The sequence below is a fragment of the Penicillium daleae genome (assembly GCF_028827525.1).
Source record: "Penicillium daleae strain IBT 16125 chromosome Unknown utg000008l_segment0_segment0, whole genome shotgun sequence".
Taxonomy (NCBI): domain Eukaryota; kingdom Fungi; phylum Ascomycota; class Eurotiomycetes; order Eurotiales; family Aspergillaceae; genus Penicillium; species Penicillium daleae.
The window spans coordinates 4,973,870-4,990,298 of NW_026623156.1; the positions used below are offsets into that span (position 1 = coordinate 4,973,870).

The following is a 16,429-nucleotide window of genomic DNA, read 5'->3' on the forward strand; positions in this document are numbered from 1 at the left end:
CGGACGGCAACGAGTCTTGCGATCAATCCCTCGACGAAATGGCCGCCAATATGCAGGCGACCCCTGCGCCGCCGCCGAATGTCCAGCGCGGGAATTATCTTTGGGTTCTCCGTAAGTACTGCCCAGCTTGTGACCACTGGGTCTGCGTGCGCCTTCTGTTGCGCGCCCCCTCCGCCCGATCGCCTGTTCTAGATCAATGCGCCTAACGGGTTACAGATGAACACACCCCGCGCGGAGATGATGAGTTACGAATGAAGCGCGGCGACGTGATCTTGCTAGAGGAGATGGATGAAGAATTTCAGGATGGCTGGTGGCTGGGCGAACACCCCGGAACCGGCCAGAAGGGCCTCTTCCCAGCAGGTATGCGCCTCCAATGCCAACACATGGGCCGCTAGAACAGCAGCGAAGGGGTGTCAGAACAAGCCACCACTAACGCCTGATTGTAGGCTTTACTAGACTGGCGCATGCCCACGAGGTTCCTACGAGCTACAGACTACCCAGCTCGCTGGAGCACATTCAGAACGACCCCGCACCGCAAGGGGTAATTGCATCCGAAACCACCGAGTCGCCCGCACAGATGGAGCCATCCACCCCGGTCGATACATCTTTCAATTCTGTCGGAAGCGAGCAAACAACACCACAGGCCTCGCGACATGCCAGCACCTCCGAGGTGCTGGGTTCTCCCCAGCAACAACGCTCCGCTTCGTCTCCACTTCCGCGGCCCAGCCTGGCGGCGAACATTCAAGATGCTTTTCGCAGGTCCATGGATAAACATGCGAATGGCGAGGATAGCCCCGTGATGAATGAGACATTGAGTGTCATCGATGAGCACATCACGGATATGAACACTCCTCGTCATAGTGTGTCGACGCAAGAGGCCAAGACGACCAACGATTCAGGAAGTGAATATTCCAGTCATTTGAGCCATCGAATTTCTTACATCAACGGCAACGAGACGGACGATGAAGAAAACACACACCCGGCAGTAGAGGACGTGCGGAGGTGGAATCCTTCCGAGACAGCCAAGCATCTGCTTGCACTCGGGGTCGATCCCATGCACTGCGAAATTTTCGAAAGGGAGGAAATCACCGGTGATGTTCTTCTTGAGATGGATCAGGATACCATTTTCATGAAACACTTTGACCTTGGCGTCATGGGTAAGCGACTGAAGACCTGGCACAAGATCAAGGCATTCCAAGAGGAAGTGAAGGGTATCAAGCTGCAGATTCAACCTTCGAGGGGCTCCGTTTCTAGCTTTGCGGGACCTTCCGGTCCAACGGGCCCTGAAGAGCGCTCACTATCGCGCGCGGGCCATACTGGTCCATTTCTCCCGCGAATCCCAACTGTCTCTGAAAGGACGGGCCCAGGATATGTACCTCGGATTTCTACCGTCCCTGGACAACACGTTCCTGGACAGTACCCAAGGCTGGCCAGCAACGGCAGCTCTCCCATGACGCCCATGACGCCTCAATTCGGCAATGATTCTCCCCGAAGAGTCTCCGCAGCTTCGATCCGTGACTACAACCGACGCCACTCTTCCATCGACGCCACCAATCGTGGTTTGCCTGATTTTGCTATGAATGGCAGCCACCAGAAAAAGCCATCCTTCGATCGATCGTGGACTCTTAACAGTGGCCCGCAACCGCTTCCCGGTCGCCCAGGAACGTCAATGGGCACTACAGCTTACCGAGGGCCGCAAGTCACCGGATCGGAGCCTAATACACCCGAGCAGTATGAAGATCTTGAACGAGGGTACTTCTCTGGAACTGAAGTGGACTCGCGCCGGTCTCGACGCACTCTGCAAAAGCGGACCTCCACCGGTGGTAGTGTCAGCCATTCTCGAAAGTCGAGCTACGCAGAAGACCCTTATCGAGTCCGAAGTACAGACAAGCGCCAGTCTCGAATTGGTAGTATCGATTCTATGCGCGACGCATCCACACATGTCTCACCTGCTGCTCAGGCTTACCATGGAACCCCACCCAAGAGTCGATTCAGGAGCATGAGTACGCGGGTTTCGAACCGAAGCGGTAACGACTCTCAGTCCTCTAACCCTGAAGGCAAGTCAGGGTTCTTCTCAAGCTTCGGGCCTTTGATCAGAAACAAGAACGACTCCAGAGGTGACAACAAAGTTGAGGTCAAGGATGGCAAGGCAGACATGAAAGCAGAGGGTAATGTTCGCTCCTCGACCATGCCCTTCCAACTGCCAAAGATGGGAGGTGCCGGACCCAAGATTCGACGAGCGGTCGGCCTACGTACCATCTCTGACGTCGTCGCCAAAGGCGGTAGCGACAATTCTGCGCCCGTTTCGCCTCGCGACTACGATCCCATGTCTGGTCGTACTGGATCTACCACTCCGTCTGCCACGTCTAAGAGCTCGGAGCGCCACAGTACTGACGGGTCTGGCAAAGCCGCTGACGGTCCCGGGATTGTCGTTCGACCACGGACGGTCAAGTCCAAGAAGGACACCAGCGCCTACACTCGTGGCTTGGAGAAGAAATCTCCCAGAGAGCAGATGAACGGCTGTGATTATAGTGGCTGGATGAAGAAACGGTCGTCCAATTTGATGACCACATGGAAGCCCCGGCTGTTCATCCTACGCGGTCGCCGTCTGTCCTACTATTACTCTGAAGATGATACGGAGGAAAGAGGCCTGATCGACATCACCGCTCATCGTGTGCTGCGGGCCGACAATGACCCCATCATCGCCCTTCACGCGACAGTCACTGGCGCCACCTCGTTGCCCGCCAACGCCAGTGCTACTGAGAATGCGGGTGGCATGAAAGTTACCAGCCCGGCCGTCCTTGCTTCACTCGCCGGCAAGGACGCCAGTGGGCCATTCTTCTTCAAATTAGTGCCTCCAAAGTCGGGCAACTCGCGTACTGTGCAGTTCACCAAGCCGACCACCCATTTCTTCCAGGTCGACAGTGTACAAGAAGGCCGTTTATGGATGGCCGCCCTTATGAAAGCAACCATCGAGCGTGACCTGTCTGGAAAGGTGGAAACATCGAACAAGCAAAAGACCATCAGTCTTAAACAGGCTCTCCTGATGCAAGCACGTCCACCGGCATTGATGAATATTCCGACCAGCTCAGAGCAGCCAGGTCAATTGCTCGAAGAAGATGAAGATGACAAGGGGCTTCGCATTGATGGATTGAATCTGCCTAAATCACCTTCTTCAGATGGCAACTCCTACACCGATACGGGGAATGCGGTAGCGGAGAATGAGCCCGAAGGCTCGAATCGCCCACAGTCAAATCCACTCGGAGAGACCGAGGTTGGAAACCCGCCTCTCCGCCCCGAATCACTGGCTCAGACCGAATCGAAGTAACCCTTTCTTCTCGAACTCCGAAGATCTTGCTATGTTTCTGGCACGAGGCACCTAGCCCATCGCAACCAGTTGCTAATTACTGTTACCTTGCACGCTCGAACAACGTGAAACCCTCTTTCCCATTTTCTCTGTTCTCTATATTCCCCTCTTGTCTCTTCTTACTTCTTTGCTATTTCCCCCCTACACCCCACCCCCTTTGCACTCCCCTACCCGTTTGGCGTTTGATGTGATATACCCCCTCGATCTCCGACTCGACTTTCCGTTCCATTCTTTGTTGGTCACGATCGATATTTTCTTTTCTTATACTTTGATGATGTCCAGTGGATACGAAGGGGTTGAATGATGCGGACAACTTGTCTGTATGATGATCTAGGTTTGAATGTCTTTGCTTATGTGGAGGATGATTGATATGGTGGAATGATTCTTTTGAGACGTGGATGTGGATGTTCGTGGCTCAATCCGGGACTATCTTCTCCTATATACGAATATTCGTGGGTTTGTAGATAATCCTAATTTCTTGGCTTTCCTATTTTGGGTGTCGCTGGGTGTCCAGTAGATTCGTGCCGTCTTTGGGACAATCGTAGTTCTCTTCCAGGAGCCTCCAGTTACAGCATACAACAGTCCAGGTATGGTGACTTTTTTGTTTTCCATTTGTTTCCCTTGACACAAACATAGGTGTGGGCGTTCGAACATATCGTCGTCGTTTATTTTCGAATGAAAAACTGGCAAATATATACCTTGGACCTGGAGCCAGATATCTACCTCCCCGTCAACCTTGGAAGAAATTAAAACTTGAAAATGCATAGATTAGAAAGACATGCAAGCTGACCGCCACAGAAATTATAGCTGCATTTTCCAATATACCTAGCAATTGGAGTGTTTTATGTCCATAACCCCAAATCGTTTAATTCCGACGTGGGCTTCTTGTCGCTACCAGCCGCAGCCCTCTTAAGTTGTGCTTAGCGGAGCGGGTTACAGTTCGGAGTAGCTCCCGCTGTTGATCACCCTTAATCCTCAATCTGCGCCATTCTGTCCCCCTTCACAGTCCCCTCCCTTCGGCTTTATATTCATTATGCTGTATATTATTCATTCATAAGCATTTTTAATCCACTCGACCCACGACACTCATGTTTCTCCGCGCGCTGCTCGGCCGCGTCTTTACGCTCCTCCTTCCGCTCACGCTCACAGCCTCCGTTTACCTCTACCTCTACCCCGTCTTCAATGGCTGCGGTTTCCCTCTACCTCGAGCGCAATCAAAAGGTGCCGACGGCTCCTCGATTCTTGCCCGGCTGCAGCAGAATGTCGTCGTCAATACCTTCCTCCAACACCTCCGCACCCCGGACACGGCCTCGGACAATCAGCCCGCCATCTTCAGACTGCTAGTTCTCGCAGACCCGCAGCTTGAGGGTGACTCGTCTCTGCCGCTGCCTGACTGGAAGCTTGTTCCGCGCATGCGCACGCACTGGCGTGCTGTCCAGGAAGCAGTGGTCGAAGCGTCGACGACGACACCCCTCCCGAAGGCACTGCTAGACCAGAATGTTCTCGACAACATTAAGACTGGGCTGAAGACGTTTGCGACCGAGGATATACCCCGTTCCATTCGTGCAACACTGAAGCAGGTAGACCTGTTCGGAAACGACTACTATCTCGCGCACATTTACCGTACCCTGTTCTGGTGGACTCGGCCAACGCATACTACAGTGCTGGGGGATCTTCTGGGAAGCCAATGGATTGATGATGAAGAGTTCTCATGGCGCAGTAAGCGCTACTGGACGCGGGTTTTCCGCGGTGCAGAACGCGTGGACGATGACCTTACCGCGACGGGCATCAAGGATGATGATCGAGTACATGTCGCGCCGCCACTGGAGCCCCTCGGACCAGATGAAGACTCCGCATGGCCGAGGCGCATCATCAACGTTGCCGGAAATCATGATATCGGGTACGCAGGAGACGTGAGCAAGGCGCGGTTGGAGCGTTTCGAGCGCGAGTTTGGTCGCGCCGATTGGGACATTGGTTTCGCGCATCCTCCAGTTCCGCGTGGAGGTAATGCGACTGATGGGTCTGTTTTCTTGCCGACATTGCACCTTATCAATTTGAATACTCTTCTATTTGATACGCCTGCTTTGTCTGAGGACCTTCAGTCTCGCACCTACTCGTATCTGAATGCCCTGATCACCGAACGTCTGTATCCAGTTGAGGACCGCTCAGCTTTTACCTTGCTTCTTACACACTTGCCCATGCACAAGGAAGATGGCATTTGTACCGATGGGCCCTATTTCACATTCCATGATGAGGATGACAACGATGGCGTTCCGCGGTGGAAGGCTGGTGGTCTGAGAGAACAGAACCATCTGAGTGATCATATCAGTGCCCACGGGATTTTGCAAGGTATTTTTGGACTGAGTGGCAATGAAAATGCGGCGTATGGTGGTTATGGCCGGAAGGGACTCATCCTTACGGGCCACGATCACACCGGCTGCGATGTGATCCATTATATCAACCGGACGGCCGATACCCAAGGCGAGACTACTGGTGAACCAGATGACTCTTCTAAACCCCAGAGTTGGAACTGGGCCGCCAAACGCTTCAACAAGTATAGACCGGAAAAGCCAACTACCCCGTCCATCCGCGAGGTGACCCTGCGCGCGATGATGGGCGAGTTTGGTGGAAATGCTGGTCTTTTCTCTGCTTGGTTTGATGCCAGCATTGGTGAATGGGATTATGAGATTACGATGTGTCCGGCTGGTGTACAGCATATCTGGTGGGCAGTGCATGTGCTCATCCTGGTGACCGGGATTCTTGGACTCCTTGGATTGGTCACCAAGGTATTCGAGACTGAAACGGGTGAGGCTGGAACGGGCAAGACGACGCGCTTGGAGGCGTCGAAGTCGAACGGAAAGGTGTCTTCCAGAGAATGGACACCGGGCAAGGCTCGTTCTCGTGATGATTTGAAGAGATGATAGATTGAGTGTGAAGATATGTATATTCGCATTAATGTACACTACAGTATAAGAATGCTTCGGGAATTCACAGCAGACACTCTGTAGACCAATAGCTTATAAGCAGAATATAGTCATGTACAGCCCGTCAGGCTGCATGAACCTCGAAGCAATGCTGCGTCAGATCGAGGGATACTGCAACCGCAGAATGGCGTAGTCTACTGTGGCATCTCCCATCCATCTACACGACTACAACTACGTCCTACCAAGATGACATCTCGAGCCATAAGCCATGAGAATTCATAAGTTCAAGCCCAAGACCAAGAGCGCCTAGGCCACGAGCGTAACACCATGACCGAGCAAAAGAGGCAGCTTCATGCAAAAAAGGATACAAAAGCACCGGAAGTTGTCATGAAAAAGGTAGTATTTTTTCAGTATACTTCCTCAAGTCGCCAGTGTTCAAGGAGAAAAAAACACGAATGGGGAGGACAAAAAAAGACCCGGCTTGAAATAACATCGGTGGAATTCGTCACGTTAGATGGACCTTTCCCCCATTCCTCCTCTTGCCTTTTTTTGCTCTCGCTCTCTCCACAATAATGCCATGAATGCACCCCATTATTCCCAGGTCCCAAGGAGTCAGGTTTTGGTATCGTTGAAATTTTGTTGTTTTATTCGGTTTTCACTGCTCTCTTTACATGACGACACCGGAGTTGGAGGCAATACGGGGCCAGAGCTCAGCAGCCTCCTTACCGACAGGGCCGGTAATGGCGGATCCCTTCATCTCACCCTTGGCGTTGACGATCTGTAGAAATAAGAATAAGTATGTTGATGTAGAGAATGAATGTGCACGGGGATGGTGGGTGTAGAGTGTATGCGACGAGACATCTCCAATCGATCTTCGAAAATCATCTTGAATCATGCCTCATTACACACGTTTCCACACCTTCTGCCCGCGTGGAAAAGGAGGATTGTCCACTTACAACACCAGCGTTGTCCTCGAAGTACAGGAAGATACCGTCAGCCCGGCGCCAGGGCTTGCTCTGGCGGACGACAACGGCGGGCATGACCTTCTTGCGGAGCTCGGGCTTTCCCTTCTTGACGGTGGCCATGACCATGTCACCGACACCGGCAGCGGGGAGACGGTTCAGGCGGGCACCAATACCGCAGACGGCAATGATGTACAGGTTGCGAGCACCGGAGTTGTCGCAGCAGTTCATCACGGCGCCGCTGTTTGAGAAAAACGAGACCGTTAGTTTCCTATTGCGTTGTTTGGTTCGGAGCAGTGATTCCCCAGGCCGTGTAGACTCGTCCAAATGAATTCGATATTTTCCCCGCCAATGGTGGTTCGTCATGGTTTGGTCTTGTTCGAAATTTGATGTCGAGATTCGAGCGGGTAATGGCGATATGGGATGGATCGATTCGACCATGGCGACTGGCAATTGGCGGGTTGTCGAAGCTTCATTGGACGAGGGACACGGCGTGGGAAAATCTTCAAGGTGAAACGTACACAGGCAGACCGAGGGTCATCTTCAGCTTGTTGCCGGCGGCACCGCCACGACTATACATCAATTCAAGTCAGTGATTCCGTTTATTCTCTCCGTTGTGTAGCATCCGGCTCGCAGCGTCCAAAGATTCCCCTTCCAGGTCGAGATATTCGATATTGAAGATGATGCGCATTCGGTCGTCGAGATTCTCCGCGAAAACTCTCCCGGGTGGTTTTTTTTTGGTGCTTTTGATCCGAATGCAGGGCAGTAAGACTTACCCTCTCTTAGACATGATGGCTGAGTATCTGGGTTGTCGAGATGGGCGAAAAGGGTTGGCGACGGAAGGTCAGGTCGGGAGTCGAAGAAACGTCCACAGTGCTTTCTCGTCTCGCTTAGTGCGCTGGTGGGTGAGGAAAATCTTGGCGCCGCCCCGATTGGTGGGACGGGGTTGCCCTAGAGCTAGGCCGCTTTAGGAAGGACCGCAAGTGGATTAGGTCATCGAGAGCTGAACCAGTCACGTGGCAGGGGTCCCTCTCTGTCTGGACTATTAAGTGCCTCAGGCACAGTGATCACTTGTTAATATCAACGCGCCTGGAAGGCGAGCTAACCTGGACTCAAATACTCAAATGTCAAATATTGATGGCGACTACATTCTGAAAAGGTAATGAGTTTATACCGACTGCTCACTCAGTCCATCTGAACGATGAATCGAGCAGTCTCCTCGTCCCATGTAGGATGGATTAGATCAAAAGCTTTCATTGATGCGCTTGTACAGATGGAATCATGAAGTAAAGTCAATTGAGTAAGGGAAAAGAAAATAGAGCACACTCGATCGAAGGGACTAAAACCATTGCTTTCTAGCCATTGAGAACGACGTACTCCAGAGAGCATCGGGTATGAGCTTCATAAACCATCTGGTCGAATTCGACCAAAGAGACTAGGATGTCCTGACTCTTGACGGCCGAAACAGTCTTCTCCGTCAATTCTGTATGATGAGGAACAGGATGATCTCTCCATGATCGAACAAGATGCGCGCATGCCAACAAACCGATAACACCTTTCTGCCCATTGTCCGTTGCGCCGAGACCCGATATTGATGTCTTGTATCACAGAGTTTACTCCTCCTTCTTGGCTGGCTCTTCAGCAGCCACTTCCGACGCCGGCTTCACCTTTTCGGAATCCTCAACTGGCGCAGATTCTGGTGCAGAGGCATCTGCGGTAGGCACGGAAGACTCCTTCGATAGCGCTTGTGCCCCGGAAGGAGACAGAGATGCTTTTGTGGTCTCCTCGACGGCAGATGAAACGTCTGGCTTGTTTTCGTCTTGGGTTTCAAGCGCTTCTGGCAGCTCAGCCTCTTCGGCAACTGCACCAGCATCTTCCATGGCGGTGTCTTCATCGTGCGTGGGAGGCGAAGGCTGCTGAGACACAGCAGCTGAAGTACCCTTGTCCTCGCCCTCGGTAACCATGCGTTCAGAATCAGCCATGGGGGTATCCAGGCCTTCGGCAGCGGTGACGGCGCCAGAGTCGGTCATGAGGATATCTGTCATCTTCGTGTCCAAAGCAGTATCTATCTCATTGTCGGCGATCGAGGATGCTTCCAGCGGAGTAGCCATGCCGCTATCAAGACCAGAATCCGCGGCATCGAGGTTCCTGTAGTTGGTCTGGTTTCGGCGACGCAGAGCACCGGGCTGACGCCGAACACCATTGGCGGCATTCTCCTCCTCATCTTCGCTGTCGCTCAGTTCACCGGGCTTCTCCACATACTGATCGAAGCGACGCTGAGTGAATCGCTTGTCCTTGTTCTCGTCCTCGTCCAGGTCGTCGAGAACGTCGTCAGCCTCGTCGTCCATACCATCAAGGATCGGGTTGCGAGGGACATCTGTCATCTGAACCGACGGCGCAAAAGCTGTGCGCTTGAGATTCTCCACAACCTGGTTGCGAATCTTGTCCAGATAATCCTTCGTGTTGGCATTATCCATGTTCGAGGGACGGACATCAAGCTCGTAATCAGGGGCGAAGTACTGGTGAAGATTATCAGTATGTTGAGTTCCAGCTGAAACGATGTTAGCTCAGAAGAGTCTCACCTCATAGTAGTCATTGTAGGGCAGCTCAGACTCAAGGTTTTCCCCAACCAAGATACCAGTCTCGTAGGCCCAAGTGCGTGCGACGTTGCGCATGGTGTAACCACCACCTCCGAGAATCAGAGTCGGCAAGTCGAAACTCTTGATAAAGTTCACGCAGTTAGCATGCCCGCGCATACTGAGGTTGAAGCAACCAAGACGGTCGCCCGACAAACTGTCACCACCACACTGGAGGACGACCGCCTCCGGACGGTACCACTCCATGACGCTCTTGATCACGGGCTCGAAGATGCTCTTATATGACGCATCATTGATACCGTCGCGGAGAGGGAAATTGACGGCGTAGTACTTGCCCGAGCCGACACCAATATCGCGAAGTTCACCGGTACCGGGGAAGTACTCGCCGTACTTGTGGAATGAGACAGTCATGACACGGTCCGTGGTGTAGAAAGCTTCTTCGACACCGTCACCATGGTGAACATCGATATCGACGTAGAGGACGCGCTGCTTGAATCGGAGCAGCTCGAGGATGCCGAGGACGATATCTGATGAGACCAAAGGGTTAGCCAGCGCCCGCATTTCTTTTGGAGGTCAATAGATAATCATCTCTCACCATTGACGTAGCAGAAACCACTGGCCTCGCTCTTCTTTGCGTGATGAAGACCACCGGCCCAGTTGACAGCAACGTCGCACTTTCCGCGGTTCAACCGGGCGGCGCCCTCCATACTGCCACCAGCACTGATACCGCAGAATTCGAAGAGACCGTCGAATACTGGGCAGTCGTCACCGACATTGTAACGACTTTGTTCTTTTGAGAATTGATCCATGTTGTCCGGTGTCACTTTTGACAAGAAATCGATGTATTCATCGGTGTGAAACTGGGTCATCTCGTACTTCGAAGCCGGCTTCGCACGCTATAGACATATGCGCGTCAGCAATGAGAGGTTTAGTTCAGGGATCGATAAAAGATCAGGGGAAATCATACGTAGATCTCCATCTTCTTGTACAGGCCGTAGTTCATGACCAAGCTGTGGGTCATGCGAATGCGATGAGGCTTCATCGGGTGGCCGGAAACATAGGCGTAATTGCCCACATCAGAGTCGTAGAAGTAAGCGACCTTCTTGTTGTTGGCACCGGAGCCATTGGAAACGGGCTCGGCCGCCATTTTGCGCGTTGGTTGACGAGAGACTAGATGAGAGTGCGGGCAGGTATGTGGATATCTTAATCAGGAGGACGGTAGGAGAGAGGAAGTAATGAGGGAGGTGGTTTTGTAGTTGAGGCCACAGGAAGGCAGACAACCTGGAGTATCCGAGACTACCGAAGGCTTTAGGCAACGGAGCTAGACACAGCGACAGGCGAAAATTGTCATGCTCATTGCGCTGAAGGCAGAGACGGGAGGTTTAAGTGAGAATCAGTCGCGGCGAGAGGAAGGCAGCATGGCCGGCAGAAGTCCAGACCGCCTTCGTCAGTTAAGCTCCGGGAGCCGCCTGGATCACCAACCAAACACCTCGCGACCACTTCCCTGCTCTCTAGAACGGTTGCCCAAGCCATTATTCATCTTTCTATAGCATTGCTCTCGCTTATTCCTGCGAAAAGTTTCCCGACGGATTAGATTCTTTCTGGTCGTTTGAGTCATCCAACCTCGCTGAAGCTTCCACTTGGGAAGCTATCAATCACTCATATCTCTCTCTCCTTGCAACCCGCTTAGTTGCTCTCAGTCATCATGGACCGCATCAACCGAATGTTACAGGCCGCCCAAGGCATTGGGATGGGTGGTGGTGCCCCCGGTGGTGTAAGTCAATATGGTGGCGGCCTCGGTGTCGCTATGTGTCTTTCTTCATTTGAGCTCCTACGCTTTGCATTTATAAGCTATCCTCCGGAGATGGCATCAGCGATCATATCAATATCTAACAATGTTTTGATACAGGACACTCCAAACCTCATTGATAACTCCGAGACCGTCCACATTTCGTCCCTGGCCTTGTTGAAGATGTTGCGACACGGCCGTGCTGGTGTGCCGATGGAAGTCATGGGCCTGATGCTGGGAGAGTTTGTCGATGAATATACAGTTCGGGTTGTGGATGTATTCGCTATGCCTCAGAGTGGTACTGGTGTCAGTGTCGAGGCCGTGGACCCTGTGTTCCAGACTAAGATGATGGAGATGCTCCGACAAACCGGACGGTAGGTTTACCACCATACACCTGTTGCCCAAGTATCAAAGAGCTGCACTAACATAAACTTCTCGAACAGGCCAGAAACCGTCGTTGGCTGGTATCACTCTCATCCCGGTTTCGGCTGCTGGCTTTCATCCGTCGATATCAACACCCAACAATCCTTCGAGCAGCTTACCCCCCGTGCCGTCGCCGTTGTCGTGGATCCCATTCAGTCGGTGAAGGGCAAGGTCGTTATCGATGCTTTCCGTCTTATTCAACCCCAGACCGTCGTCATGGGTCAGGAGCCCCGTCAAACAACATCAAACTTGGGTCACTTGAACAAACCCTCGATCCAGGCCCTTATTCACGGTCTCAACCGCCACTACTACAGCATTGCCATCAACTACCGGAAGACGGGGCTGGAGGAGAACATGCTGATGAACCTGCACAAGCACGTGTGGACGGAGGCCTTGCAGATGAACGACTTCCACGAGGAGGGCAAGCACAACGTGGAACAGATGAAGCAGCTCGTCAGCCTTGCCGAGGGCTACGAAAAGCGGGTGAAGGAAGAGACCGAGTTGACCAAGGAGCAGCTGAAGACGAGATATGTGGGCAAGGTTGACCCTAAGAAGCGTATGTCAACTCTGATATTGGCCCCGAAATGCAGCTACTATGCATCAACATATGCTAACCTCTTTCCACAGACATCGAAGACGTGAGCCAGCAATTGATCGAGGATAACATCGTTGCCGTGTCGAGGCAGATGATCGACAAGGAGGCATCTGTTGCTCGGCAGTCGTCCGCTAAGGACGGGGGTAACGGTGCCTCCATGGAGGTGGATGAGGAACTCTAGAGGGTTAGAAGGCGCATGAAAGCTATGAAAACACTCTAATTATGAACCATCGTCTTTTTGTCTTCATTTGCCTTGTCACATGGCACTGCCTGTAGTACGACACTAGCTATCAGACATACTCGGACCATACTGTACTGGCTCTTCTGCCTAAAGCCTGGAGAAGTCTCTCGTGACAGTCAGAAATGCGACTGCGCCTACCGGCGAGTGATGGATGGTCTTGAGGTAGAAAGAAGCCTGTGAAATTCTATGTGTAATCTAAACACCAAAGCAAGTCTAGAACGCCGCGCGATGTACTGTATCCGAAATCATGATCACGTCTATCACACCAATGTAGTCTAAGCAGCCACAGTCTCCGTTCCCAAACTCACGAGATGCAATGAGTTGGTCAGAACATCAACCTCTGGATGAGAGGCGCGCAGGCCATCAATGACCGCGTCTGCCGGGTCCTCTTTCGGATCATCATAATCATCCTCATCATCTACCCAGCCTCTCTCTGGGCCCCAGAGAACCATTTTCTGGAAATCTCGAGTCTCCTGCAGTAACCGGGTCATCAAAGACCCATTCTTGTGGACCGAAGGGTAAGCATCGAATTCGACCTGGACCAGGCCCGGCAGTCGTTCCAAAACCTGTCGCATAAGTCGCCCCGCAAACTCGGTGTAGTACTCCTTGGAGACGCGGAAACCCTCAAAGATCGGCTGCGAGGGATCGCATTCGATAAACACCTTCAGTGTGCGCGTGAGGACCATATCGTGTAGGCCCAAGCCCTGGTTGACTGTCCACGTTCGCGGCGGGGCAGTCCAGCTATTCCCAAGAATCAGCTCGATTGTAGTCACGGAGCTGCGGTGACGACGGGGTAGTTGACGGACGGTCGGCATGCGCGCAAAGTCCTGCACGGGGAAGAGGCGGAAAATTTGCGTCGAGTAAAAGTAGTAACTGGCCTCATCGTGGATACGTCGCGAGGTCAAAAATAAAGCGATGCGCTGTGTCGCTGGAGAGAAAGCTTTGCTTTTCTTTGCGGAAGCACCGACGGTGCCATTCTTCTTCAGCGCGCTCTTCCGCGACGGCGTGAACAAGGCAAAGTGGTAGATCCGCTCGCGAATCTCCGAGGGTAAATCAAAGAATCGGAAGGGCTTCGAAGGAAGTCGCCTGAGCGCGGGCTTTTCGGCGACGACTTCTTCTTCCTCGAAGAACTCGGCCCTTTGTGATTTTTTGAGCCGCATGTTGAGGAAGGGGGAAGGTTCCAAGGTTGAGGTGGCGAGGGGGAAAGTCTATAAGCAAACGGTACGCGGCACGGGACTAGGGATGATGGGACTTGGTGTTCATAGCTTTCATAGATTGGATCATGGGTATTGATTGAAGGCTGGCACGACAGGGCTTTAGATTGGTGATTGAACGAGAGAGACACAAATAGCCTCTACATAAGATATATCTCGACAAAAATCAAGAGTCAGATGTAAAAAGGAATGTAACCCACGTACGGAGCTACAGCATCAGAGGATGCCTTCGCTGCGGCTCTTGGAAGTGGGAATCAGAAGAGAAACTTCCTTGGTCTCCCCAGCTAATACAACCCGACATGCGTAAAGAAGCGCGTGCAGGGTCAAATTAATGTCTGGGTGCAACTTTCATGGGAAGGAAAAAGAAGAAAAAACAGTGTTGGCAGCGAGAGCGCCAAATATAAAGGAACTGCGGAGCTGGTCTTTGTACACCGCCCGATTTCACCGCAGCGCCGACTTTTCTACGGGAAACTCATCCCGAAGCCGAGGACGTGATCTCCCTAAGCTAAGTGCAAGGGCATGAGTGCACTGTTTCTTGTCCATCTTTAATTTCATACTTGCTATTCGCCCGTCATGCTGAGCCGCGCCGTGCTGCCTCTTGCTAGGCGCAACGTCCTGGCCTCGACCGTCCGGGTGTCTGCTCTGTCCGCTCAGCGACCCCGGTGGTACGCAAAGGGCAAGGATAGTGCTCCGTACAAACTCCCGGAGTCGTTGCAAGCCAAGGAGCCCGAGCCCAAGAAGCCCAAGGCTGCAAAGAAACAGACTCCCACAGAGCAACCAGAACCCGAGACACAGGCCAAGCCCGAGACAGAAGCACCCGAGTCTCCCATTACTGTAAGCTATTCATCTGACTTGTCCACCTTGAAATGGAAGAACCCATCGTTCTGATCTGTCATTCGTGTAGCCCGAAGCGGAGCAGATTCCTCAAAAGCCCCTCCCCGACCTGACCCAGGGTATCCCGTCGACGTTGGCCGCAGAGCTCGAAGCTCGCCAGAGGAAGGGACCTCTGAACATCACAGAGGATCACACACGAACGGAAGACTACACCGAGGATGGAAGTGGCCGAGGTGGCGGTGACATTCCCAAGAGCGGATACGAGACCTCTCTCGACCGCCGCAAGGCCCGCATGGCCAACATCATGTACGCCGTGATGCTGGCTGCTGGTATTGCCGGTATGGGTTATCTGGGCCGCAACTGGGAGACCGAGGAGGAAGAGCGCGCTCACACAGAGACACCATCCGGCTGGAGCCCTGGCCTTTGGTGGGGTCGTATCAAGGCTCGTACGGGCGACTTGACCAGCTACTACAAGGACCCGGCTTTCCCTAAGCTGCTCCCCGACGAGGACCCTAACCTGCGCCAGCCCTACACCCTGGTTCTGTCCTTGGAGGATCTGCTGGTTCACAGCGAGTGGAACCGTGAGCACGGATGGCGTGTTGCGAAGCGCCCTGGCGTTGACTACTTCCTTCGCTACCTCAACCAGTACTATGAGCTCGTTCTGTTCACCACTGTCCCCAGTATGATGGCCGACCAGGTTCTCCGGAAACTCGATCCTTACCGCATCATCCGCTGGCCTCTGTTCCGTGAAGCTACCCGCTACAAGGATGGCGAGTACATTAAGGTATGATCTTTTGGCGCACCATTCTCTCAATTGCCGTCGTCTGACCTTTCATCTCCATTTAGGATCTGTCTTATCTGAACCGTGACCTGTCTAAGGTCATTCTGATTGACACCAAGGAAGAGCACGCCCGCCTGCAGCCCGAGAACTCCATCATTTTGGACAAGTGGACCGGTGATGCCAAGGACAAGACCCTGGTTGCCCTGATTCCCTTCTTGGAGTACCTTGCTGGTATGGGCGTGGAGGATGTCCGCACCGTGCTCAAGTCCTTCGAGGGTACTAACATCCCCGTGGAATTCTCCAAGCGTGAGAAGGCCATGCGTGAGCGCTTCGAGAAACAGCTCGCCGAGGAGCAGAAGAAGAAGCCCTCCATTGGCATGGGCAGCCTTGCCTCTGCTCTCGGTCTGAAGTCGACCCGCACCCTGGACGGCGAGCAATCGCCCGCGGAGGGTCTTGCTCAGGGCAAGATGCTCTGGGATCAGATTCGCGAGCGTGGTCAGAAGAACTACGAGATGATCGATCGTGAGATCCGTGAGAACGGCGAGAAGTGGCTGGCCGAGATGGCTGCCGAAGAGGAGAAGGCTCGCCAGGAGCAGATGAACAGCATGAAGGGCTCCTTCACCGGTATGTTCGGTATGGGTTCCAACAAGGAGTAAGCGACTCGCTCCTTCAATACCTGCGGCAGACTTCCTCCGTGTGAAT

At 53.0% G+C, this 16,429-nt stretch overlaps 7 protein-coding genes across 7 annotated transcripts; 4 read left to right on the plus strand and 3 right to left on the minus strand.

The window, feature by feature from the left end:
* Nucleotides 1–38: 38 nt before the first annotated feature.
* N7458_010296 (putative polarized growth protein (Boi2)) lies at nt 39–3,328 on the plus strand (the record flags this gene model as incomplete). The annotated part of the gene is made up of 3 exons (XM_056913678.1): nt 39–111; nt 217–360; nt 447–3,328. The coding sequence occupies 3 exons, from the start codon at nt 39–41 to the stop codon at nt 3,326–3,328; spliced, it is 3,099 nt and encodes a 1,032-aa protein (XP_056762527.1).
* Nucleotides 3,329–4,455: 1,127 nt separating this feature from the next.
* N7458_010297 (uncharacterized protein) lies at nt 4,456–6,288 on the plus strand (the record flags this gene model as incomplete). The annotated part of the gene is made up of 1 exon (XM_056913679.1): nt 4,456–6,288. One exon carries the CDS (start codon nt 4,456–4,458, stop codon nt 6,286–6,288), a length of 1,833 nt encoding a protein of 610 aa, XP_056762528.1.
* Nucleotides 6,289–6,958: 670 nt separating this feature from the next.
* Nucleotides 6,959–8,043, minus strand: N7458_010298 (60S ribosomal protein uL14; the record flags this gene model as incomplete). The annotated part of the gene is made up of 4 exons (XM_056913680.1): nt 6,959–7,069; nt 7,248–7,494; nt 7,775–7,825; nt 8,030–8,043. 4 exons carry the CDS (start codon nt 8,041–8,043, stop codon nt 6,959–6,961), a joined length of 423 nt encoding a protein of 140 aa, XP_056762529.1.
* Nucleotides 8,044–8,866: 823 nt separating this feature from the next.
* rpdA (histone deacetylase RPD3) lies at nt 8,867–10,997 on the minus strand (the record flags this gene model as incomplete). Its single annotated transcript, XM_056913681.1, has 4 exons — nt 8,867–9,772; nt 9,836–10,377; nt 10,446–10,746; nt 10,818–10,997. The coding sequence occupies 4 exons, from the start codon at nt 10,995–10,997 to the stop codon at nt 8,867–8,869; spliced, it is 1,929 nt and encodes a 642-aa protein (XP_056762530.1).
* A 558-nt stretch (nt 10,998–11,555) lies between these two features.
* On the plus strand, nt 11,556–12,838 carry N7458_010300 (proteasome regulatory particle lid subunit RPN11; the record flags this gene model as incomplete). Its single annotated transcript, XM_056913682.1, has 4 exons — nt 11,556–11,624; nt 11,760–12,013; nt 12,083–12,618; nt 12,690–12,838. The coding sequence occupies 4 exons, from the start codon at nt 11,556–11,558 to the stop codon at nt 12,836–12,838; spliced, it is 1,008 nt and encodes a 335-aa protein (XP_056762531.1).
* Nucleotides 12,839–13,173: 335 nt separating this feature from the next.
* On the minus strand, nt 13,174–14,058 carry N7458_010301 (uncharacterized protein; the record flags this gene model as incomplete). The annotated part of the gene is made up of 1 exon (XM_056913683.1): nt 13,174–14,058. One exon carries the CDS (start codon nt 14,056–14,058, stop codon nt 13,174–13,176), a length of 885 nt encoding a protein of 294 aa, XP_056762532.1.
* Nucleotides 14,059–14,685: 627 nt separating this feature from the next.
* On the plus strand, nt 14,686–16,383 carry N7458_010302 (protein translocase subunit TIM50; the record flags this gene model as incomplete). The annotated part of the gene is made up of 3 exons (XM_056913684.1): nt 14,686–14,946; nt 15,017–15,730; nt 15,793–16,383. The coding sequence occupies 3 exons, from the start codon at nt 14,686–14,688 to the stop codon at nt 16,381–16,383; spliced, it is 1,566 nt and encodes a 521-aa protein (XP_056762533.1).
* Nucleotides 16,384–16,429: the final 46 nt, after the last annotated feature.